The 24,945-nt window shown below is 50.5% G+C and overlaps 3 protein-coding genes across 5 annotated transcripts; 2 read left to right on the top strand and 1 right to left on the bottom strand.

Annotated features, from left to right (window-relative positions):
• The first annotated feature begins 2,663 nt into the window (after positions 1 to 2,663).
• Positions 2,664 to 8,724, top strand: Wdr45 (WD repeat domain 45). Of its 3 annotated transcripts, none has more exons than XM_029473697.1 (11): positions 2,664 to 2,925; positions 4,455 to 4,526; positions 4,630 to 4,704; positions 4,793 to 4,897; positions 6,485 to 6,590; positions 6,741 to 6,835; positions 7,235 to 7,314; positions 7,427 to 7,635; positions 7,719 to 7,820; positions 7,897 to 8,042; positions 8,272 to 8,723. In XM_029473697.1, exons 2-11 carry the CDS (start codon positions 4,472 to 4,474, stop codon positions 8,379 to 8,381), a joined length of 1,083 nt encoding a protein of 360 aa, XP_029329557.1. In that variant the 5' UTR covers positions 2,664 to 2,925; positions 4,455 to 4,471; the 3' UTR covers positions 8,382 to 8,723. The 3 variants fall into 3 exon arrangements, with proteins under 3 accessions (XP_029329557.1, XP_021008849.1, XP_021008848.1); XM_021153190.2 differs by having other exon boundaries at positions 2,665 to 3,027; positions 4,459 to 4,526; positions 8,272 to 8,724; XM_021153189.2 differs by having other exon boundaries at positions 2,667 to 3,027.
• A 340-nt stretch (positions 8,725 to 9,064) lies between these two features.
• Praf2 (PRA1 domain family member 2) lies at positions 9,065 to 11,591 on the top strand. Its single transcript, XM_021153577.2, has 3 exons — positions 9,065 to 9,296; positions 10,228 to 10,445; positions 10,780 to 11,591. The coding sequence occupies exons 1-3, from the start codon at positions 9,118 to 9,120 to the stop codon at positions 10,917 to 10,919; spliced, it is 537 nt and encodes a 178-aa protein (XP_021009236.1). The 5' UTR covers positions 9,065 to 9,117; the 3' UTR covers positions 10,920 to 11,591.
• A 733-nt stretch (positions 11,592 to 12,324) lies between these two features.
• Positions 12,325 to 22,576, bottom strand: Ccdc120 (coiled-coil domain containing 120). The gene is given in 12 exon segments (XM_029473658.1): positions 12,325 to 13,372; positions 13,832 to 14,746; positions 15,791 to 15,889; positions 16,020 to 16,194; positions 16,505 to 16,567; positions 17,398 to 17,683; positions 18,046 to 18,186; positions 19,235 to 19,356; positions 19,494 to 19,584; positions 19,702 to 19,751; positions 19,754 to 19,855; positions 22,485 to 22,576. Coding segments are annotated over 11 exon segments (2,076 nt in total). The 5' UTR covers positions 19,773 to 19,855; positions 22,485 to 22,576; the 3' UTR covers positions 12,325 to 13,257.
• Positions 22,577 to 24,945: the final 2,369 nt, after the last annotated feature.

Consider the following 24,945-nt stretch of genomic DNA (forward strand, 5'->3'; position numbering starts at 1 on the left):
CACCCGACTGCTCTTCCAAAGGTCCAGAGTTCAAATCCCAGCAACCACATGGTGGCTCACAACCATCCGTAATGAGATCTGACTCCCTCTTCTGGTGTGTCTGAAGACAGCTATAGTGTACTTACATATAATAAATAAAGTGTGTCTGAAGACAGCTACAGTGTACTTACATATAATAAATAAATAAATCTAAAAAAAAAAAAAAGTGGCCCTTTGGCTCCCCTAATTCACACGGCCAGTTAAAATGAAACACCTCATCCTAACGTGGGGTTTCCCTTTTACCTTTACAGACCTCCTTTTTCCTATGTGCTATGCCTGTCTGGCTTTCTCCAGAGACAGTCCTTGGTCCATTTCCCCTGCTCCTCCCTCCTCTATCTCTTGTCTTTGTCTCTTATTCCCTGCCCTCTGCCCCTCTGGGATAAATCTCTTTTTTTGCTGAGAACTTGGTCTTGGGTCCTGAGCTGATACTTCTCCTTTCATTAATAAAATATCAGGCTTCCTGGAAGCCTTCACCTCAATGAACAAAATACAAGAGTGAATGAGAATGGTTCCCAATGTCAACACTGGGCCCCCACATGTATACATACTCATGCATGTGTGCCTACACGCACAAGCAAAATGATACATACACGCACATGCACCACATGTATATACACAGAGAGAGAGAGAAATGGAAACAGTCAAAGAAAGGGAGTGTTGGCTGTGATTGTTGTTTAACACATTTGATAGGTAAGGAAGCCAGGGCTCAGTGGGATTCAGCAACTTGCCTGTGGATGCACAGCTAAAGAATGGTACAGTAGCTGGGAGGAGGGAATCTTCTAAAGATATGGGATATAGAATAGAATCGTAGAAAGGGATACAGGGGAAACTACAACAGAAGGATTAAGCAAGGAGGTCAGTATAGAGGAGGGACCATAGAAAGGAAGGGGTAATTAAGACTAAAGGTCTTTAGGCCAGGCTGTGGTGGCGCACACCTTTAATCCCAGCACTTGGGAAGCAGGGGCAGGTGGATTTCTGAGTTCAAAGTCAGACTGGTCTACAGAGTGAGTTCCAGGACAGCCAGGGCTATACAGAGAAACCCTGTCTCGAAAAACCAAACCAAAAAAAAAAAAAAAAAAAAAAAAAAAAAAAAAAAAAAAAAAAAAAAAACAGAGAAAGAGACAGAGACAGAGAAAATGAATGAGAGTGGTACAGAGGTGACCCAACATCACTGAGACAATTTTTATTTATTTATTTATTTTTTTGGTTTTTCGAGACAGGGTTTCTCTGTGTAGCCCTGGCTGTCCTGGAACTCACTCTGTAGACCAGGCTACTGATTCTTATTTTTAGGGAAGTCAGAGGCAAGTGGGTCTCTGTCTTTTCAAGTCCAACCTGGTCTATAAAGTGAATTCCAACCAGCCATGACCCAAACTACAACCAAACAGCATCAAAACCATACTTAAAAGCAGGAAGTCATAACAATCTATGGCCATGTCACCCTGTACCGCCCAACCTGGCTTCATCTTGGAAGCTAAGCAGGTCAGATCTGGTTAGTACTTATATGGGCACCTGTCTCCCTGTAAATCCCAATTCTGTGCTGCACAGAGTTTGGGTCTAGCCTGTGCCAAAAAGAAAATAAAAAGCAGTAAAGGATAATATACACTGCATTTGTTTAAGGAAAAAAAGTGTCTACTAACTACTCTTCCAGAGGACCTGGGTTCAGTTCCCAGCACCCACATGGCAGCTCACAGCTGTCTGTAACTTCAGGTCCAGGGCACCTGACACCCTCACACAGATATACATACAGGCAAAACAGCAATGCACATAAAACAAAAGCAAAAGAATAAACAAAATACGGCAGTAAAAATAAACACAAGCCAGGGCAGTGGTGTGCACACCTTTAATCCCAGCACTCGGGAGGCAGAGGCAGGTGGATTTCTGAGTTTGAGTCCAGGCCAGCCTGGTCTACAAAGTGAGTTCCAGGACAGCCAGGGCTATACAGAGAAACCCTGTCTCGAAAAAAATTAAATAAATAAATAAATAAAGACAGAAACAGAGTGTTAACTATATGGCTCTGATTATGGTAAATGCCAGGTAGTTCCCCATTCTTCTTTCCCTTTTATTGACTTTTTTTTTGTAATTCAGGATGGCACAAACCCTCTGATCCTGTTTCAACAACCAGTACTAACTCGTTTATTATTTCTCACAACTGTCGCGCATATTGCACTTACGTCAAAACTCTAATATTTCCAATGTGCAATTTGGGGCCTTTTGTGTTTCCATGTAAGCATTCTCCGTTTGTACCTTTTGATAAAAGACAGGACCTCTTATAGCCCAAGACAACCTCGACTGTCCCTCGCCAATACTAGAACTACAGGTGTGTGAGCAATCACGCCCGGAGCACTCACACATTTTACGGTAAAAAAGGATCTTTTTGTAAAGAGCTAGGAATAGGGTGGGGAAAAGAAAGTAAAATTCCACTCTTATCTTTCCCCTACCCAAGCCGATCTCAACTTTCAAGATCTTTTCTTCCAGCCAGGAGCACCCAGAGCCACAAGGTAAACTAACATTGACAGCCACTCTAGCCCAACTCAGAGAACTCGTTAGCCTGGGAGGTTTGCCCCTCTATCTCTCTGTGAGTTACCGCGTTCAAGGCTTGGCCCGCTTCCGTTTAGGGGGGGAAAGCCCTCTCCCGGATTCCCTCAGACAGTCCTGCCTTTGGGCAGTCTTTTGTGCCTCCAAACCCCTAATCCGCCCTCATTCTCTTTCCGGAACTTCCCTCGGAGGACTCTACTACTGCTCGGGATGCTCCACAGGGCCGCCAAATGGGTGAGAAGAGCCCTGGCTGGAGTCTCTGCCCAGAATGAGTCACTTCCGGTCACAGACTCCCTCCTCCGGAACTAAGACCTGATGTAAACAGCAGAGCTGGGCACCAAAGCCCGGGAGGTCAGAAATTTGTGCCGCAGGCGGCACCAACGGCTAGGGCAGGGGTCGGGGAGGGGTGATCAAGTCGGCAGAGGCGACGCGCATCTGGAGCAAGATCCAAGGGTTGGTCACGGTCATAGGTTGGGTGTTTCTACTAGAGGTCTTGACAGGTGATGGATGGCTGGGGATATGGGGGCTTGAGTCGGTGCTGTCATGGAAAGGATCATGGCTTTTGGGAGAGGTGAGGCGTTTCAATTAGGGTTCTTCGTTAGTGTGGGCATTTGGAGCAGAGATTTAAAAAGGGCTCTTGGAAGCTAGTGCTCTCCAAAGTATGGCTCATGTAGAAGCATGACCCAAGTTTTACGCGAGAAAAGTAGATTTGCGATCTTAGCTGATAGGTGTGCCTGAAGAGAGGTCTTGGAAGAGATGGGATTTGAAAAAAGGACGAGGTTTTTAGGACAGGAATGTTTAGAGCAGGGAGTCAGAGCAGCAGCATTGGTAGGTTGAGGTTTTCCTAGGCAGGATATGGGTTTTTTTTTTTTTTTTTTGCGGGGGGGTAGCTGTGCTCTAGGGCAGAACCTACAAGAGATAGCATGGAGACAAAAGGGACAAATTTTAAGGGGAGGGGATTCGTGAGTAACATTGTGTCAGCTCAGGGGTCCTGGGTAGAGAGTATAGGGGATGGAATGTGTCAAATGTGAAGAATTGGGAATGTCAGGGTAATTCCCCCGGTGTGGGGGAGGGTGTGGATTGGTCTTTAGGACTTAACTAGAGGGAGTGGAGGGGGTTCTCAGGCTTGCCTTTGCGATCAGAGTTGGTCATATGAGAGAAGGGTTTGGGGAAAGTATGCTGCATGGGAGGATGTGAGATGCCCTGGAGGCAAATAAGCCTCCAGATAAAGTTAGAAGGGCTTGAGGAGGGAAGTTCTGTGGGTGATGGGCCATTCATGGCAGTGAAGATGCAGGAAACCTTAGCTTTTGTTCCACTATTTATTGACAGGTGGAGTTGGGTGCCGGTGTGCAGATGAATAGCTTGTAGAGAGGTTTGAGGTCATATCAGATGTTAGAGCTAAGAATGGCTGGGAGGGAGGAGGAGGTACCATGGGATATTCCTTACCCCATTATTTCCTGATGGGTTCAGTACGGGCTTGGTGTTTGTGCCTGTTGTGAGTCTTTTTTGTCATTATGGGCCGGGATACGTTCTGCCTGTGGTCTTGGTTTAAACAGATACTCTGAGGTATCCTCCACTTGTTTTTGTTTTTTACAGTCTGGCAAAGAAAAGTATCAAAATGGGGAGGAAGCCAGGCGTGGTGGCATACGCCAATAATCCCATCCCTCAGGAAGTGGAGGCTGGAGGACTGCTGGGAATTGAAGGCCAGCCTGTGCTACATAGGGAGTACCAGGACAGCCAGGGATACATAGCAAGACCCTATCTCAAAACAAAATAGACCAAGTGGTGAGGAAGAAGAAATCATTTGGGGGACAGAAGTTGTAGGACTTCAGAGAGGACACTGGGGAACTCTTCACAATGCTGTCTTTTCTTGCGCCTAGGAAGGCGGTCCTGCATCATGACTCAGCAGCCACTTCGAGGTGTGACCAGCCTACATTTCAACCAAGATCAAAGTAAGCTTATGATTGTGTCTTTGTGGGAAAGAAGGAAAAGAAGGGCCAGGGATGACTATGAGCCCCAAAATATGGGAGTCTGACTGATTCCTTTCATCCCCAGGCTGCTTTTGCTGCGCCATGGAGACAGGTGTACGGATCTACAATGTGGAGCCACTGATGGAGAAGGGGCATCTTGGTGAGTGGCTATAGCGGTGGGGCAGTGGGCAGAAGGGCTGATGTGTGCATTGGCATGGACCTCTCCTGACACCCTGCTCCCTGTCCAGACCACGAGCAGGTAGGCAGCGTGGGCCTGGTAGAGATGCTGCACCGATCCAACCTGCTGGCCCTGGTGGGCGGTGGGAGCAGCCCCAAGTTCTCTGAGATCTCAGGTAAGCGCTTTCATCCTATACTTGACCCAGATTCTTCAAATTCCTCCCTTCCCACATACACCCTGAGGACATGGCAGATAAAGTCCTCAGTGCCTCTTGAGTCCCACAGTAAGGCACAGTTGGAAAGTCATGAAGTCATTAAAATGTTTCGTCTCTTTGGTATTATTATTTTTTTTTTTTTGAGGCAGGGTTTGTCTAGTTCTTTCTAGACCAGGCTGGTCTCAAACTCACAGAGTGCTATTGGGGCTGGAGGTATAGCTCAGTGGTAGAACACTTGCCTGTTCTGTACAAGGCCCTCTGTTCCATCCCCTGCACTATCAAACAGCAAAACCACTTATTGTCTGTCACCTGTCCTGGGACTCACTTTGTAGACCAGACTGGCCTCGAACTTAGAAATCTGCCTGCCTCTGCCTCCCAAGTGCTGGAACTAAAGGCGCGCACCGGGAGCCTGCTAGTTATTCTAAGTACTTTGCACACAAACTCTATGTTAATTGGAGACAAGGTCTTGTGACTAGTTATTCTAAGTACTTTGCACACAAACGTATGTTAATTTGAGACTAGGTCATTTGTAGCCAGGTATGACCTTGAGTAGGTCTGTCTCCCAAGAGCCAGAATTACAGCCTAATGCCGTCACACCACACTTTATATATTAGCTGATTTAGTTTTATGAGGATTTTCTTTTTCTTTTTTGGTGATGTGGGGCTTTTTTTTTCTTTCTGGTTTTTCGAGACAGGGTTTCTCTGTGTAGCCCTGGCTGTCCTGAACTCACTCTGTAGACCAGGCTGGCCTCGAACACAGAAATCTGCCTCCCGAGTGCTGGGATTAAAGGTGTGCGCCACCACCGCCCGGCTGATGTGGGGCTTTTTGAGACAGGGTCTTTCTCCATAGTCCTGACTGTCCTGGAACTCTCTACATAGACCAGGCTGAATGCAAACTGCTAGGATTAAAAGATGTGCCCCACCATCTCTGGCTCATTCTGTGTGGTAGGAAATACTGCTAGTCTCTCTCCGTTTTCGTGCTGTGGGTGGAACCCAGGCCTTTGCACATGTTCTATCACTAAGCCATACTCCGGCCTCCTTGTCCTCATTTTTATTGATGAGAAAACTGTGGCTCAGTTAATAGACTTACCCAAGATTACACAATTACTAGGCATTCAAAACTTGGAGCTGTCTCTCTTATGCTCTCTTGGTTTGAGTGTCAAGTACCATCTTGTTTTAAGGTCTTTTTTTTTCATATTGACCCCACCAATATCTGTCAAGAGTTGTCCTGGGTGAGTCACAGAACCCTCAGAATTCATCACAGGACTCTCCTGAGGGTATAGACTGGATTCTGGAGCCTGAAGTAGGCCTGAGTATCAATCCTGTAACTGGTTGTTCTTGTGCTCATTTGAGCCTTGACTTTCTTACCTCTAAGTGATATAGCTGTTCTAGAATGCGCTTTATCAGAGATCTGGTCCACAAGTATTCATGCGGTATGAGGCACACACTGACTATTTGATGCAAGCTGAAGCAAGTGGTTGAGATCCTGTGAGGAGCAGGAGTGGGCCCCCCAGTCTGCCTGTCACCAACCCACCCATCTGCCTGGCAGTGCTGATCTGGGACGATGCCCGAGAAGGCAAGGACTCCAAGGACAAACTGGTGCTGGAGTTCACCTTCACCAAGCCAGTGCTGGCTGTGCGCATGCGCCATGACAAGTGAGCTTGATGAAGACTGGGGACAGGGGCGGGGGCAGGAAGTTCCCACAACAAGTAAGGTAACCTCCCGCCCTCCACCCCCGCCACCTCCTCCCCTTGCTGGCAGTTGGCCCATCCTTATGGCCTCTGTGTTATGTGTGATGTCTCCAGGATTGTGATTGTGCTGAGGAACCGCATCTATGTGTACTCCTTCCCTGACAGTCCAAGAAAGCTGTTTGAGTTTGACACTCGGGACAACCCCAAGGGTGAGAAGACCCAGATATGCTGGTGTAAGACTGTGAGGCTGTGAAAGGAAGAAGGAGAGGAGGAGCTAAGAGAAGGAGGGGCATCCTGACATTGCTGGGGGATAGGCTCTGTACCCTTCCAGTCCCACAGTCAGTTCCTCTTCCCTGCCCTTGTCCTGCCTCACCTGACAGCAGAAAGCATTCATTGAGAACGTGGGTAGGTGTGTCCATGAGCCCTGGGTGTTCAGACAGGCGAGCAGAGTTCAATGCAAAACCTTACCCCTGTGAGGTTGCTATGGGGCACCATGCCACGGAGGGTTAAATCCGGCCCTCCCTCATCCAGCTCTGTCCATTCTGAGACTCGGCCTTGCCTTGGCCTCTCCTTCACCTGCCCATCCCCACTTCATCCTTACCACTTAGGGCTGTGTGACCTCTGCCCAAGCCTGGAGAAGCAGCTGCTTGTGTTTCCTGGACACAAGTGTGGAAGTCTGCAACTTGTGGTGAGCCAGCCAGCGGGCAAGGGTGGAGAGCTGGGTGAACTGCCTGTCTTTGGGAACATTAGTCCCTCCTCCGTTAACACCCCCAAGCCCAATCTGCTCCCTCCTACTCCAGGATCTCGCAAGCACAAAGCCTGGTACTTCATCAGCGCCATTCACTATCAATGCACATCAGAGTGATGTGGCCTGTGTGTCCCTGAACCAGCCAGGCACTGTAGTGGCGTCAGCCTCCCAGAAGGGCACCCTTATTCGTCTCTTTGATACCCAGTCCAAGGAAAAGCTGGTAGAGCTTCGAAGAGGCACCGACCCTGCCACCCTGTACTGGTGAGCGCAGGATGTGTGTGGTGGGCTGCTTATGTTTCAGCACAAGTCATCATGGTGGACGTCATTACGGGTCTGTCTTGCAGCATTAACTTCAGCCATGACTCCTCCTTCCTCTGTGCTTCCAGTGACAAGGGCACTGTCCATATCTTTGCTCTTAAAGACACCCGCCTTAACCGCCGCTCTGCGTGAGTATCTTCACCCCTCTTATCCCAATCCCTCTGGCCATGTGACATACCTGGACTTATCAAATGCTGCCAACAGGCTGGCTCGTGTGGGCAAAGTGGGACCTATGATTGGGCAATACGTAGACTCTCAGTGGAGCCTGGCCAGCTTTACTGTGCCTGCTGAGTCAGCCTGCATCTGCGCCTTTGGTCGAAATACTTCCAAGAATGTCAATTCTGTAATTGGTGAGTGACAGCAGCACCTTGATTGGTGGTACTAAGTGGGTCCCCTAAAAGAATTTAAGGGCTATCAGAGCTGGAGGAAACTGGAACATGATGCCATTAGTAAGGGGGTGTGGCACTTGGGCAGGGCCCTGGAGTTAGACTATTAGCCCCAGTGGGACACCCGAGAGGATTGGGGTATGTGGCTGGGCACCTAACCTTTCACAACACCTTAACCACCACCACCCCCCAGCCATCTGTGTAGATGGGACCTTCCACAAATATGTCTTCACTCCTGATGGAAACTGCAACAGAGAGGCCTTTGACGTGTACCTTGACATCTGTGATGACGATGACTTCTAAAGCATCCTGGCAGCTGTACTGGGAACCTACAGTACCGATGGCCGGCCGAACTGAGTCTTGAGGGTGTTGAACCAGCCAGCAAGCATAAATGAGCCTTTCACTCTGCATCAAACACAGCTGTGTCTAAATAAACCGCTCGCTTCCACGAGCACTTTTTGTGACTGAAGTGTTAAAGGCCAGAGGACAGCCTAGTCTGTCCCTGGGCCTCCTAGTCTGGAAAACACCAGGGACCCAAAGGGATTATACTAATCCAACCTAAGGATTTAAAAAATAATGGTTACCAGGAGAAAGTCTCTGTAATGTATATGAATAAAAGGCCTTTGAGTGGCATTTATGACTTGACCTCAAGGGTGGGGCATGCTTTCCCAGGAGCAGTGTAACCTTTTAGGATTCTGTCCGGAAGTGGAAGCCAGCTTGGGATCTGACTTCCTAGTTTTAGCATATTCATTGTTGAGTCAACCCCAGCCTGCACTGTCCAGCGTGGTGCCCCGCCCAGGGGTAAAGAGAAGTTCGAGTTTTGAGCTGCTCGCCGCGTGGCGACTCTTGGTTTCCCAGCAGGCTCTGCTACTGGAGTTGGTAGTTTCTGGTCACATTCATGTTTGCAGCTGCGCAGTATGCATACGTTGCTAGTCGGCGGCTCCCTAGACTCCATTTCCCAATGTGCCTCACGGTGCTGTGAGTGATAACTGGGTGTTGTAGTCTCGCCGCCCTTCGGGCTGGTCCAACAACCCGCAGGATGTCGGAGGTGCGGCTGCCACCGCTGCGCGCCCTAGACGACTTTGTCCTGGGGTCTGCGCGTCTGGCGGCTCCTGATCCAGGCGATCCACAACGATGGTGTCACCGCGTCATCAACAACCTCCTCTACTACCAAACCAATTACCTTCTCTGCTTTGGCATCAGTCTTGCGCTGGCCGGGTGAGGGAGGGAGGTAGCGATTGGCTGAAGATACTAGCGGGACGCAGGGTGGACTTGCGGGTCTTTGAGGAGGAGGGGGATCTAAGGGAAATGCTAGACTGAGTAGTGTGAGTTCGGGAGAATATGAAGGTCTTGGGGGGCATGGGTGGAAAAATTTGAAGGAAGCAGATCTTTGTTATAAGGAGGGCCATGGAGGTGGGATGGGGGAGGTGTCTGGAGGAAAGACACTGGACCTGGGTAGAAAAGGGAGGAGGGCTCAGGTGGAATGTGGGCTAGGAAGTGGACTCTGGACTTAAGGAAGGACTGATATGGGGATGTGAGAGTATCTAAGAGGTTCAGCGATATGAGTGATAGGGCAGATTAGGGGAGCCCTGGAAGGGTTAATCCAGAGGTGGAGGTGTAGTAAGTCAGGGCTTGGGAAGGGAGCTGGTAGAGAAGCTGCTCCTATTGGGCCCAGAGGGAAGACCTACTAGACTTGAGAAGCTTGCGGCCAAAAACAGATGATCAAGAGGGACTTGTGCAGGGTTGTGAGAGAGGGACTGAAACCAAGCAACTGGAGGAGGGTGGCTCTATAAAAAACTAGGGTAGTGGGGGGCCTTTGGAAGGAGAATGACACCTGGAAGGTGCCTACATCTGACTGCAGGCCCGGATGGGGGATCTGCCAGGGTTAAAATCAACGTAGAGGAGATGTAGGAATACCAGAAAGAAATCCTGCAGATTGAAAGGCAAAGACCAGAGAAGTGTTGGCAGCCTAGGACCTCTAGCAGGAAGTGAGGGTCGAGGAGGAACTGAGAGTCCACAGGAATTGCTGGAGTGGAGAGGGGCCTGGTGAGACTATACCGGGATGCTAATTCCAAAGACAGGGAACAAAACTCTTGGGGTCCTGAATTGGATGTACAATGAGGCTAGCTGAGTGCTCTTGTTCCTGCAGGTACATTCGTCCGCTGCACACCCTCCTGAGCGCACTGGTAGTGGTGGTGGCTCTCGGGGTGCTGGTGTGGGCTGCTGAAACCCGTGCAGCTGTGCGCCGCTGCCGTCGCAGCCACCCTGCTGCCTGCCTGGCTGCAGTACTTGCCATTAGCCTCTTCATTCTCTGGGCCGTGGGTGGCGCCTTCACCTTCCTGCTCTGCATCACAGCGCCTGTGCTTTGTGAGTCTCGACTCTCCCTGCTAGAGCTGGGGAAGATGGCCAGCTCATGCTTGAACATCAGGCCTGCCTGGCACTGGTTTCTGAACTAAGAGAGGGCTAGAAACCCTGGAGGACAGACATGCTTCCATTAAGTGTGTCTTCCTTGGCTTTGGTCCTCTGGGAGCATCCTTCTATTACCTTTGTGGGTCTTCCAGGGTTAAGTGCCTTAAACTGTCCAAGTCCCAATTTACTGGGATGTCCTTCCTGGCCACATCCCCCACAGCAGGCTTTGAGAACTCACCACTCCATTAGTCCTCCTCTGAGTGAATCCCCCATTTCTTGGTATCGCCTACAGTGATCCTGCTGCATGCTTCACTGCGCCTGAGAAACCTTAAAAACAAGATTGAGAACAAGATCGAGAGCATCGGTCTAAAGCGGACACCAATGGGATTGCTTCTAGAGGCACTGGGACAGGAGCAGGAAGCTGGATCCTAGGCCCTTGGCATCTACTCCCTGGATGTAGAGGACCCCCACCCCATACCCAAGACCAACCCTTTTCCTAGCCATTAAAATAGGTGCCTAGAGTCCTCTGGCCTAGCCAAAAAGAGACACCTGTGATTGATCACTGCAGCCCCAAACTAGTCATCTCTTAGCCTCCAGCCCCTGTTACCTAGGGACCAAAGTCTTCCTTGGTCCTGAATTTGAGACTCAGTCACCTACTTCCAGCCTTGAAACTGGATTTTTAAGCCAGAGCATCTGTGGCCAATCTCAAAACTGGACCCCAAGATACTCCTCTTACCCAAATGTGGGACTCACTAGTCTTCCATACTTCAATGCTAGGCCCTAAGGCAGGACATTCTCAAATCTTGAGCTCTAAAGATTTTTCAGACCCCACATAGCTTGGAAGTTAAAAGACCTGGCCAAATCTTGAGCCTAATGAGTCCAAGTGTCCTCAGCCCTGACCACACTGAGCCCTTAAACTCAGATGACCCTAGCCCTCAGCAGTCCCAATAGCCCCCCTCCAACCGTTAAGAGGTTCTCTTCCTCCCTCACAATGTTCTCAGTATCAAGGACCGACATGTGGGGCTGGGTAGGGATAGCCCCAACTGGGAAAGGGGCTCATATAATAGTGTTGCTACAACAGTAAAGCCTTTGAATCTCAAGCTAGTTTGGCCTCCTGTGTGAAGTCTTTGTACCTTTCAATGAACAACCCAGTGGCTGTCTTCAGTTCTGCTAGACACTACCTGACCTGGTTTATGTATAGGTGCTGAAATGGTGACTGCTACGGTCCCCATACCTGCTGCTTCTGAGTTAGTTAAGACAGAGGGATACACAAATATGTACTATCATTTTGGATTGTCTCTTGTTCTAAGTGGGCTAGGGATATAAGCGCAGGGAGGCAAAGAAGCAGCCCCATCTCACAAAGTGAGGGAAGTTAAAACATGACAGCTGGGCATGGTGGTACATGCAATTCCAGCTCTGGGGAGGCTGGGGCAGGGGGACTACGAGTTGTGGCCAGCTCTGGCTACATACAATCTACTTCTAGGTAACAAAACATGACATTATTATAAGCTATTTCCAGTTGGTTTTCTTGCCATATATATATATATTTTTTTTTTTTTTTCTGGCTGGGCATGGTTGTACATGCCCTTTATTCCAGTACAGGTGGATCTCTGAGTACAAAGCCTGTGAGTACAAGGACATAGTAAGTTCCAGAGTTCCAGGCAAGCTAGGGCTACACACTCCTGGTCCTGGTCAGTCATTCATACACACACACACACACACACACACACACACACACACACANACACACACACACACACACACACACACACACACACACACACACACACACACACATTGACTTAACTAGAGGTGTGAAGCAGACACAGACTCAATCTTCAGTTTATACATTTATTATAGAAATCCCCTTCCAGTGTGAGTAGTGTCTTGGGCCCAGATCCATTGGTACAAAAAGAAAAATTTAAACACCAGGTAAAGGGGGCAGGGGAACCCCCAGCTCCAGAAAGTCACAGACAATATAGAAAACACAGCTTATGTGGATTTGTTTAAAAAGTGGTAAAAGAAGGAATGCCAAGGAGGACATGATGTGGCCAGATGTCACCTGAGGGCTTTACTGGCATGCACTAGTTGCCAGGTTTAACCACTGCAGCATCACAGGATGCAACATACTCAAATGGCTCTGTTTCTTGACAACCTCTTGTACGGCCTTCTGATTGGGGAAGGTCAGCACAGAGGCTATGGGCAGAGACAGAGACATAGCTCCTTCAGGTACCCCCACTTAGACTTCCATCCTTCCAAATGTGGACAGAAGCCCGCTGCCCATCTGCTCAAAGACTCTTGCGGGAGGAGGCAGGGAATTCTGTTCCCAGCGGTCCTCCAGCCCCAGAGACTCTTTATGGTCCATTTTGTTGAGGCAGGGTGGTGGTGGCTCTGGAATGGAACAGGCTGGGCATGGGGACAGGAATGAACCCAACCAGGAATGAGCTCACAGTTTCCCTTTTATAAAACACCTAGTGTTGGGCAATGACAGAGTACTAAATCACAACTGTAAACAGAAATGGAGGAAGGGGCAGAGTCCCCACACCATTATCCCCCTCTTTGAAGCTAGCTGGGGCCCTCCAGTTCCCCCAGCACAGGATGAGAAGAGAAGCAGGGATATCAGACATCTTCCTGGTCCAAAAAGAAGCCAGGGGTCCTGTGAGATCAGGCAATTGTCCCTCAGGACCAAGAGCCACCACATCTCAGGGCTCAGCGAGGTTGACTGTGCTCCTCAGACTGGAGTTTGTTCAGACCAACACAGGGCTTAGGGTCAGACCAGTGTCCCTGGGGTCTGGGTATCAGAACTGGAAGACTGCTCCCCCTCTAGCGTCAGGTCACTTAAACGAGCGCTCAGCTCCGGGGGATACAGGAAATCCGTGTAGTATCTTTAGAAAGGGAGGACAGCAGGAATCCGGAAGACAGGTAGGGAAGACAAGGTGAGAGAGGAAAAGACACACAGAGGAGAGGACACACACACAGAGAGAGGAAAAGAAGCTGTTAAAGAGGTGGAGACAGGTACAGGGCAGCACCTTCAGGTTCTCAAGCATGGGGTAAGCTTGGAAGAGAAAGCCAGGGACAGAACAAGTCCCTTCCTCCCATCACCGGGACTTCAAGGCTCACTGCCAGCTGCCATACACTAGGGAGAGTCGAAAACCCCTTCTAAAGCTTGGGAAAGAACTGCTACCAACACCCAAGATCCTCCTCACCAGGATCCCAAGGACTAATAATATAAGTTATGTCTGATAGCGACTATAGCCCATTGCCTAGTGGTCCTTGCTCCCCGGTCAGGATACCTTCAGCGTCTGAATCAATACCCCTACCCATCAGTAAAAGCACCCCCATACCTGCCAGAGACAGGGGGCGCTGTAAAACTCCTGGAGTGCGGGAGCGGTGCCTGGCTGGGAGGGCCATAGAGTGACTGGCCCACCTCATAGCAGCGGGCATGGAGGAAGGGGGTATGTGTTGGCCCCACGTGCGGGAGCATTGGCCTGCGCTGGGGACCAACGGCCAGTCCCGAGTTCCGGATGTACCAGTCCCGCAATCCCTCCAAGGCAAGGTTCTTGTGGCCGCCTCGCTCACCAGCTGGAGGTATCCGAGTGGGTGGGGGCATCCAGAGTAATGGGTTTGGATGCACTTCCAGACCCTCCACAGCTTCTGGGGGCAAGCCACAGGGCTTGGAACGGATGGCACGGGTGTTGGGGTCCTTGCTGCGGAGGAGGGGGCTGCTGCCATCAGCTGCATATATGGGTGGAGGACCTGGGAGCATGGCAAGGAGCCCATCTCTGCGGGAAAGGGGTCCTGGGACCTCAGGAGCAGGCAGCAGCTCCCCCCAACCTGCCCCGCCACTACCGCGGGGCAAGCCTCGGTCCAATGGATAGTCCAAGAGGAAGTCTCCACACACAGGTGGGAACCGGGGGGCGCCACGGGATGCAGGGGCAGCTGAGCTAGGCCTGGCAGCCCGAGGAGGGTCTGGGGGGCCAGTGGTACGGGAAGAGAAGGAAGGGACTGGTTGCGGGCGCTCATACAGCACCTCACTGCTCTTGCAAACTGGGGGACCAGCAGCAGGGGGAGCCAGCGGGGCAGGTGGAGATCCAGCTCCGCCAGCAGCTGCGCGGTCCACCAGCAGGGCCTCAGAGCTATTGCTGCGGCGGGTGCGAGCTGCGAAGAGGGAGGCCCGATCCGAAGCAGGGTCAGGCCGAGGAAAGCCCATCTGGGAGTCCTGACTACCGGACCACTGGCGAGAATGGAGGCCTTCCGGTCTGGAGAGCAGAGGTGAGGTAACAAGGGCAGGGTCAGACAAAGAAAGCAGATGATGAGTGCCCTGACTGCCCCATCTCTTTTTGAGCCTCCACTATCTCCAAAATGGAACCAGTATTAGAAGTTGTGTTTCTGTAGCTGCTAAGTAGTGCAGGTAATGGAATGGGCCAGTGGGTTGCTCCCTCACAGGAAAGCTGGGGCACAGGGCGTGAAAGTGCACACAGGAATGGGGTATGCGCTCTTAGGGTTACGCAAATGTTTCTGGGAAGGAAGCACTAGCTAAGGAAGGGGACACGACACCCAGGCACTGTTCTGTTAGCGGGGGTGGGGGCGCTCCTAGTCTCCCGCTAAGGTTATCCTTATGGCTCCTTGCTGCCTCCAGAAGGAAGTCCTAGGCCTTATGCCTGGGACTAAAAAGCTTGCTGAATTCTAACCCACCATGTCTATGAACCATCCCCAAACAATTATCCCACCATGCACAGAATGCAGGCCCCCCAAAGCACAAGGCTTCTGTTCACAGCATGGGAAAAATCAACATTTAAGCAGTTAAGAAACATTACAGTACAGTGCTTCGAGGCTGACACTAGATTCAAAAGATGTCTGTGGGTTCAAACACCACAACTTTAGTTGGCTTGCAGCTGACTTAACTAACCTTTCTGTGCTTCCGTTTCTACATTTACATAATGCAAATAACCACATCTCCTCACAGCAATCTTAGGGTGAGTGAAGGAGTCACTACTATCCACCACAAACACTATCGATTATTAGCAGACAGGAGGCATTTGGTACATGCTACCCAACATGCACTGTACCTGTGTCTTTCAAAGGCAGATATTACACTCCACAAATGAGGAGACAAAGATTCAGAGAAAGAAAATGACTTATCCAAGAGAAGCTGGGAAAGCCCACGCTTTCCCACCTCTACCTGCAATTCCCACTCCGGCTTCAAAGGCTTGCTGCCCATGTCCCACATCTCTTGGTATCTACAGTCAGAACTAAAGTCTTCCTCCTCTGATATTCAGACCCACCCTCAAGCATCCCCTTACTTGCAGAGCCGGGGGCCACTGCCCCGGGTGAGGACAGGGGTAGCAGGCACACTTCGCCCCTCAAAACTGGAGGCACTCCTGGGCAGCGAGCGTGTGGGGCTAGACAGAGATGGCAGGCCCACATCGGGACCCAGGTTAGAAACTGGACCCACCAGTAGGCCCTCCTGCCAACCCAGGCTCAGGATCCCACTTCTGGTCCCGGGAAAGGGGATAACAGGCTCCTCTTTACCTGGTGGGGCTGGCCACAGAGTTGCGCCGGCTCTTCAGGTCCCCATAAATATCTGATGGTGGAGGTTTCCATGGGGCGCGTCGCTCGGGGCTCCCCCCAGATACTGCCCGAAACTGGTCCCACGCTTTTGGTGGTGAGGGGCGCTCCGTTAGAGGGAAGCAGCTATGAGGCTCCTCTGGGTAGGAGGGAAAATAGGGTCAAATTCAATGAGAGGGTCCAGAAGGGGCAGGGCAGGCTTACAGGGAAAGGCATGTGCTGGGACAGGGATCAGCAAGCTAAGGGATGAAGCAAGGCAAAAAAGGTAGTGCACAGGCCGACCTGTAGAGGCTGGGGGAGAGGAGGCAGTGACAGGAGAAACTAAGGACATATAGGAACATGGGACATGGATGGCTAAAGGGGAACTACAGTAGGAGGGGCTGGACAAAACAGGATATTTTGAGAGGACAGAGGGGGCTGAGCACAGGTTTAGCAGGGATGGTTCTCACCATTATCATGGCTGGCCCCTGACTCTGAGAGGGAGCTGCTCTCCGAGTGTAGAACTACATCCTCTACAGGTGAGAAATGAAGAGGCAACGCATCAGGCAAGGTCTGGGTCCCATCCCCTAACACCACTGGACATAGATAGGCACTTCTGTGTAGCCCGCCTAATGACCACTGACTCGGACCCTGCCCAAGGACCCAGGTGTATAATCCCAGCTACCTAAGAGGTTTCATGGAGTGGTGTGTGTGTGTGTGTGTATCACAAGTTCAAGGCCAGTCTGGACTATGGAGTTAGTTCAAGACCATCCTGAGCAACTTATCAAAAGTCCTTTTTCCAATTAAAAGTAAAACCAAAACAAGGTGCTGGAGAGGTGGCTTGGTGCTTATGAACACTTGCTCCCCTTGCCGAGAACCGGGCTTCAGTTCCCACACCAGGCACCTCCCAACAGTCTGCAAATCCAGTTGCAAAGGTTCTAAAGCCTGTGGCCTCCACGAGCACCTGTATGCATGCAGCAAACAGAAACACATGCAGGAGCACATGCATGTAAATAAACATGACTAAACCTTAACAATTAAAATCAAAGAGACAACCAGGGCTGCAGCTCCACGGTAGAATGCTTACCTAGACTGCTAAAAGAGGCTAGGTTCAACCCGACCACACCTTAAAGCATCTACCTTTACCTGAATTCAAGACCACGGTGAGCTTGTGTATTCACCTTCCTGTTGCCTACTGTTCAAGCCCTCTTTTAACCTTATGTCAGGTTATTGCAACTCAACTTGATAACCATTAAGACCATTAAGCCCTGCTGGCCTCTCTGCCTTCAATGGCATATGCATTAGCCAGAATCCATTCTCAGGCCCATTTTTTTCACTGGGGAGATGCTGGGACTTAGCTTACCTTGGCTGAGCTGAGCAAGGCGTGTACCCAGGCAGACACCCTGGGCATTGACTACTGCTCCCGCAGACAGTGGCAGTGGCTGGAGCACCGGGAGGCCAAGACGGGCCCGGAAGTCCCTGAGCTGCTCCTCCAGCTCATGCAGCCTTCGAAGTGCATCAACCTGTACCTGGCGCCTGCGCCGCCTCTGTTCTCCGTTGAGGTCAGGGGCCAGGGCCAGGCGGCGGGCAGCAGCTGCAATCTGCTGCTGCACTGACACCTCCCGCTCCAAGGCCTCAAGAGCCAGTTCCTGCACAACCCAAAAGGGGCGGGGGGGGGGGGAACAGAACCAAATACTAGAAATGACTAGGCACAGTAATGGGAAGTTGGCAGAGCCCATCTACACAGGGAGTGGAGCATGATCTTTTTAGGGGCTGGCCTGTTTGCCTAAGGAAGAATGTATTCATCCTCAGGGGACAGGATGAGGGGCTGGGCCTGTGGATCTTCCTAAAGATGGGAGGCTTGTCTGGATAGACTTGGGTTCCCATAGTGCATGGGGAAATCCACCTATTCAAATCCTTTCCCTCCTCAGCTTCTTCCCCTCCTGGCCCTAACTGCCCTAACTGCCATTGTGGCCTGGCTTGTCCCCGCCCCTCACCAGCATCAGCTCACCTCAGCAGGACACAAGGAGTGGTGTGCTGGGTTTGGGTGTGGTGGAGGGTAGGCACGTGCTGCAGGGGGCCTCCGGCGGACCAACTGAGGTCGTTCACCAGGCTCCAGTGGGCACTCAGGGGGCAGCTGACCAGTTAGCTCCTGGAAGGAATGTGGCCAGAGACTCTGAGAGTTAGAGGGATGGCTTTAAGTGGTAAGAGTCCGAAACTAGCCCTCCCAAGGAGCTTGGCCCTGCTCAATACTCCACATGTATTAGATCGCCACCTCTCAAGGTCTCTACCACCCAGGGTAGGGCATATAGTTCTCCAGCGGCCCAAGTCTCTGGGTCATTGAGCATAGGAATCTTAGAAATCTGGAGGCCCGTGTTCTTAGTTTTTACAATTATAAAAGCCCAGTCCCTATGATGCAATACAGGGGCTGCATTTTCGGAATCCAATTAAAGTGTGTGTGTCTGTGTAGGCCAGAAGCCAATCCTGGATGTTGTTCCTCAGGATGCCACCCCCCACCCCCTGTCCTCTGTCACTAGCTTGGAACTTACTGATTAGGCTAGTCAGCAGGTCAGCAAGCCCACCTGACCTCCGCTTCCTCCGCATTAGAGTCACAAGGTCAGCCACCACACCTGGCTTTTCCGTTTTACATGGGTTCTATGGATTGAACTCAAATCCTTACACCCCCATGGCCAACTGAGCCACTTCCCCCCTCTGAACCCCATTATTACCTTAGGCACTCACACTATGAAGGGGAAAGTCAGAACTACATTCAGGTGTGGTGGGTCATGCCTAAAATTCCAGTTTCTAGGAGGCTGAGGCGTGGATGAGAGACTATCCGAGACTACAGTGTGAGGTAGCCTGGGCTACAGAGTGAGACCTTGTCTTAAATACCAGATGAATGGATGGAGGGGAGGCAAACAATTCCCCATGTCAGCTCAGGATGGACTTTGTTGCCCACATTTTGAAGCTTGTTCTTTTTGGAGCTGGGAGGTTTCAAATTATTCAAAAGTAACTACAGTTCTGGTCACCATAGTCCCCTGATTCTGAGACCTCTAAGTCAAATTCTGAGGACACACAATGTACCAAAAACTACTAAATGTCGAGACAAGAGGTTGGGCACCCATCACTGCAGTATGCCTGCCTAGGTCCCCTGGCTCCTCACCCCCTCCTGCATGACAGCCCTGGGGCCAGGCCCTCACCGCCTCCTGCAGACACACTTTCCTGAGCTCTTGAAGTTTTACGCTCAGGGCCTCTTGCAAGGCTCGCTGGCGGTCAAGCAGCCCTCGAAGACGGTCTGACTTCGCCTCTCCAAACAGGGCAGCTGAACAGAGGGAGCAAAGGTAAGGACAGATAGGACATCCTGGAACAACTGCAGGTCCAGGGGCCAACCCCTCCCAAGCAGGCACAGGGAGACTTGGGGCAGGGAGAGGGCAGTAGTAAGTGGAAGCAGCCACTGACCTGGGGCCGTGAAGGTAGGAGAACTGATCAGCTGACCTTTGACTTCCATCCTTGCACCGCTTGGACCTTGTGGCTGATGGCTGGATAAAGCCTGGCAGTGACACAGCACAGGAGGCACTGAGGAAGATAATACCATAGAACCCCTAGCCCAGCCTCACTCCCCGTGCATCAGCTGCAAATATAAAGTACCCAGGTCCCACCTGCCTACCTGGCCTTCCCTCTCAGATTCTGTGTCAATATCTGGACCCGCTTGGCCTGGTACCTTGGTTCCCTTCCCATTGAGTGCTAACACAGTAAGTGGGAAGCTGGGCAGACTTACAACACCTCCTCAGAGGCCCATAGGCCACAGCCAGGAGTCTCACCTAGGGAGAGAATTAACAGGAGAGAGTCAACTAGGTATAACAACAGTAAGCACTTACGCAGCCTTGGGTGCCTGGAACAGCTACCTGCTATGTTACAATGAATCTTTCAAACCCCTCAGGCAGGAGGTCCATCATTATGAACTTGCCTTTTGAGATGAGGGGTGGAAAGCACACAGAAGTGAAATAATTCCCCAGTAAAGGGCAGAGCCTAGGACCACCGCTCTCACAGAAGAGCTCCAACCTTAATAATGTCCTCTTGAGTGCCTCGACCCATCCATCCAGCTTTAGGGCCTTTGCCCAGGCTGTGGCCACAGCCTAGGGTGCTGTTTCCAGCCTCTTACCACTTGAATCTTATTTCTCGTTTATCATTTTGGGGCTGTTTTTGTTTTGAGATAAGGTCTCGCTCTTGTAGCGTCAGCCTGAAAGTCACTGTGTAGCCCACACTGGTCTTGAACTCATGGCAATCCTCCCTTAGCCTCCCCACATGCTAGGAATCTAGAGACAGGCACTACCACACCCAGCTCATTCTGAGGCTTAAATGCCCTTTTCCGAGGAGGTCTTCTCACAGCTACTGTTGAAAAAGACACTGCCCCTCCCTGTATTGTCATTTTGACAGGAAGCACGTCTGCCCCAGCGTATCATAGCCCCTGCACCTCAAGCAGGGCTGCACACAGCAAGCAGTCCACAAACGGATGCCAGCGGGGTGAATAACTGCAAGATAGCCAAGTCAGGCATCAGGGGTGGATGTGCATCTATATTCCTAATTCCATCCTGCTGCCCCACGACCTCAGGCCCCTTCCAGCCCCTCTTCCCTCCCACCCTGTTCTGAGACTAGCATACAGAAGTTACCCTGCTGAGATGGGCCATAGAAAACACATTACCTGCCCCTTTTGTTGTCCTGGGAAGCACTGGCTGATCATGGAGCACGCTTTGGCTAGCTGCCAGCCCTTCTTCTGCTTTTCTGGAGTTTGCTCCCTCCCTCCCACAATCCTGCTCAATCCCCAGCTGGGCAAGCAGGTGACATCACCTCCCACCACCTGTCCTAGCCTCCAAGGCAGGTGACTAGGAAGGCCTATCAGAGACAGCAGAGTTCTCATTTTAACACCCTCCTCCGACCCCTTGAAATCCACAGCTTGTCATGATGTGGTAGAGCAGACCCAGAAAACCAAGAAAGCCAAGGAGAAGCCCCTTCCCCATTTTCACACTATAGGGTGTGGTCAGACTGTCTACAAGGCACCCCCCCCCCAGTTTTCTCTACAGTCTTCTGCTTGTCCCACAGAGTCTGTATCCCTCCCTCAAAGGACTTATGGACTATCCTCCACTGCAATGGTTAGGCAATCCCATAAGCCTTTTGTACAGAAAGTACGTACACTGAAGGGGGTCTTACAAGCCCACCCATCTGAGGTCCAGCACTTTCGGCATGGGAGGGCGTCTTTAGTGTCCCACCTCAGCCTCCTCGGTCCCTCAGCCCCCGAAACTTCTACTTTCCCAGGACCCGTTTTAATTCGGAAAACTTTCACAAGGCTTGCCTGAACCCTTCTCCACCCCAACAGAAAGCTAACTCCTCCCACCTTGGGTCCATTTACCCGTTCACCAACATTAGTCTCATGTTTCACATCAGAGGGCCTCCGTCCTTCCTTCTTTAGAAAATTAGAGTATCCCGGAGTCGACACAGGGTCCAGTCAGGAACCCCGACTCCACCCCATCAGCCTGACCTCAGGGACATTGTTATGGCATGAGTCATTGGGTCACTAGGCAGGCTAGACGTGGATCAACGCCCCACACCTCCATACCTGACTCAGGAACCTTTGCTTCTACTCTTCCATGTTTCCACACTTGGAACTTCAGACTGCCTGACCTCAGACAGAGATAGTAAGAAGGCAAGCTACCACATTCCAGCATCACTACTATGCCCTCATATGAACCTCTGAGACCCTCCTGCCCACACCAGAGCTTTGCCTTGTCATTCTGTCGTCCTCTTACAGGGTTAGGTTGCAGCAAGCGAGCTACAGAGGGCACATGCGGGGAAACACACACACACACACACACAGAGGCAGGCCCAGCAGGTTTTTCAGGTCTGCCCTTCTGACACCACGGCTGAGAAAAATTCCTGGCTGTAATGACTGTTTACAACCAAGATACTTCACCTGGGTGGCACTCCAACACTGTCAATGAGAGCCCCATTTCCACATCCTGCCACCACTTGAGCAAATGCACACAGAGTCTGAACCTGATCCCCAGTGCTCCCCCAAACATACAGCACACCCCCTTCTATTACTCTGGCTGAACAAACAGAGGGTCGAGCAGATACAGATGCCTGAACAACAGTGCTATCTAAACGGTTCAGCTCATCTTCTCTGAGGCACTAGTCCTGATAAAAAAGGGGAAAGGGGCTGAGAAGAGAGGGCTGAGTCTCTGCCCCATCCTTCCTCCTCCATTTTCCAACCAAGAATTATTTTGATAGCAAGAAAGGAAAATGGACACGTGAGGCTTTGCCCTGCTCCCCTGCTCCTCCCATACTGAACAGCCCCCCTCCTATCGCTACCCTATATTCTCAGGGTCCTCCTTCCTCAGTTCCTGTGCCGTCACCCCATCTCACGGCCTTGGCCCAGTGTTCCCTGGTACTCACCAATGCCCTATTGCTGGATGGCAGCCCCAAATATCTCCAAAAGAACAGTTGTCTCGTCCAGGCCCTAGCTTTCCTGGCAGTACAAGTGAACAGCAGTGACTGCTGTCTTGGCTACCTCCCACTAGGTAAAGGCCCAACCTACCTGGACAGGATGGGGTTGGCCCACACCTTTTTAACCCTTACCTGCCCACTTCCAGGGCTAGGGCCACCCCTGGGAAGGCAGTCTCGAGGGACCAGGTGCCTAGGGGAGCCCAATATGGTCAAGGAGAAAGCATAGAATGCTCTTCTCACTGCAGATATCTAAGAGATAACTGGCCAATAAGCTCTAAGAATTGTGGGAGGAGCCACCGCCCAAATCCCCAGGCCACTGGAGCCTGCCTACACCCTGGGGCATGGGGGCTAGGAAACAGACACGGACACACACATATCTTGGATCAATTTCTCCCATAATTAGGATAATGATTTTCTAAGTTGCAGAGAGAAGTTAACCTTTCTAAGGAGAGACCAGATCTTAAGACACTCCCACCTTCTGTACTCCAGGAACAAATAAGCCTAGGAAACACCATAATCTATACCCTACAACCCTGAGGGGTGGCACAGAACCAGCCTCCTCTGAGCTCTGAGCCATGTTAGAAATGGGAGGCTGAGGCTTGACAAAAGTAAAGAGGCCTGACTGAGAACATACTAATGTAAAGGCACAGGAAAGAGCCAGCTGGGGTGGGACACACCTTCCTTTAATCCCGGCAGAGGCAGGCAGCTCTGAGTTCGAGACCAGCCTGGTCTACAGAACTAGTTCCAGGACAGCCACGGCTACACAGAAAAAACAAACAAACAAAAACAACCATAAGAAGGAGCAGAAGGCGAATACTAGATTGGACCCTAGGCTAGAGGGAGCCAGTGGCTACTCCTGAAAGGAGAGAGAAGAAGATAATACCCAACTTTATCCATGGTCTCCCTGTTAACATTTCTAGCCTGGAGCGAAGCAGACAGGGAAATTGAAAACTCTAAGTCCCTCTAAGTCCCTTCAACACAACCCTACCTGGGCCATAAGCTTGTCCTGGGCACATACCAAACATGCTGTACTCCAGGTAAGACAATCGATTTTGTGTCCTCAGAACCCAAACCTAACCCCTACAGCAGCCCCTGCCATGTATGAACAGGGAGGGTTTTTAGGGGTGTTCCATGTTGGGGAGGAGAGCCTAGAGAAGAGTTCCTCCAGTCACATGTGATCAAGGCCTGCTGCCCCAGGTGCCCACCTTTCTCCTGGTTGTGAAATGTATGTGTGGAACACAACGGCCCTTTTCATCTCCTTCCTCCCTTCTCCCTCCTTTGGTCTGCTAGTGGAGGCAAGGAGTGGGCTGACATCCTCTTGGCAGCCATGGACCCTTCCCCACCCCCCTTGCAGGAGGCCACCAAGCATGTTGGGAAAATGGATTTTTTTTCCTTAAGTTTTTGGTTTTTCAAGACATGGTTTCTCTGTGTAACAGAGCCCTGGCTGTCCTGGACTTGTTTTGTAGACTAGGCTGGCCTCAAACTCACAGAAATCTGCCTGCCTCTGCTTCCTGAGTGCTGGGATTAAAGATGTATACCACTACATACAGCTGGGAAAATGGATGTTTATAACCAGGGTCAAGAGAGATGAAAAATTAGGAAAATAATTCAGATAGAGCCTCAGAATTTTGGTTACCTCATCTTTAATGGACAAAATAGACAACAGGGTCCACAAGAACATATAACTCACACCAAATCATTAATGGCCAATCATAAGAACAAGATATTTGGGCTGGTGAGATGGCTCAGCAGGTAAGAGCACCCGACTGCTCTTCTGAAGGTCCAGAGTTCAAATCCCAGCAACCACATGGTGGCTCACAACCATCCGTAACGAGATCTGACTCCCTCTTCTGGAGTGTCTGAAGACAGCTACAGTGTAATTACATATAATAAATAATAAATAAATCTTTAAAAAAAAAAAAAAAGAACAAGATATTTGGAATTCGAGAGATGGTTCAATATTTAAAGGGTATATGTGTGTGTGTGTATTATACATGTATGTATACATACATGTATAATATATTATATACATGTATCATATTATACATCATATATATTATATGATATATGATATAATATATATTATACATACATACATGTGTATATTATATATTATATACATACTCACATACATATACACTATTCCTCCGGAGGGCCTGAGTTCGATTTTGAGCATCCATCCAGTAGCTCACAACCTCCTATAAATCCAATGCCAGGGAAATTCAACATCTCTCAGGTACTTGTTCACATGAAACACACACACACACACACACACACACACACACACGGTTAAAAATTACACCTATGAAAAATTTTAAGATTTCACTTACTTTTCTTTTTTTTCCTGAGACAGGGTTTCTCTGTGTAGCCCTGGCTGTCCTGGAACTCACTTTGTAGACCAGGCTGGCCT

This window comes from Mus caroli, chromosome X (genome assembly GCF_900094665.2).
Source record: "Mus caroli chromosome X, CAROLI_EIJ_v1.1, whole genome shotgun sequence".
NCBI lineage: Eukaryota > Metazoa > Chordata > Mammalia > Rodentia > Muridae > Mus > Mus caroli.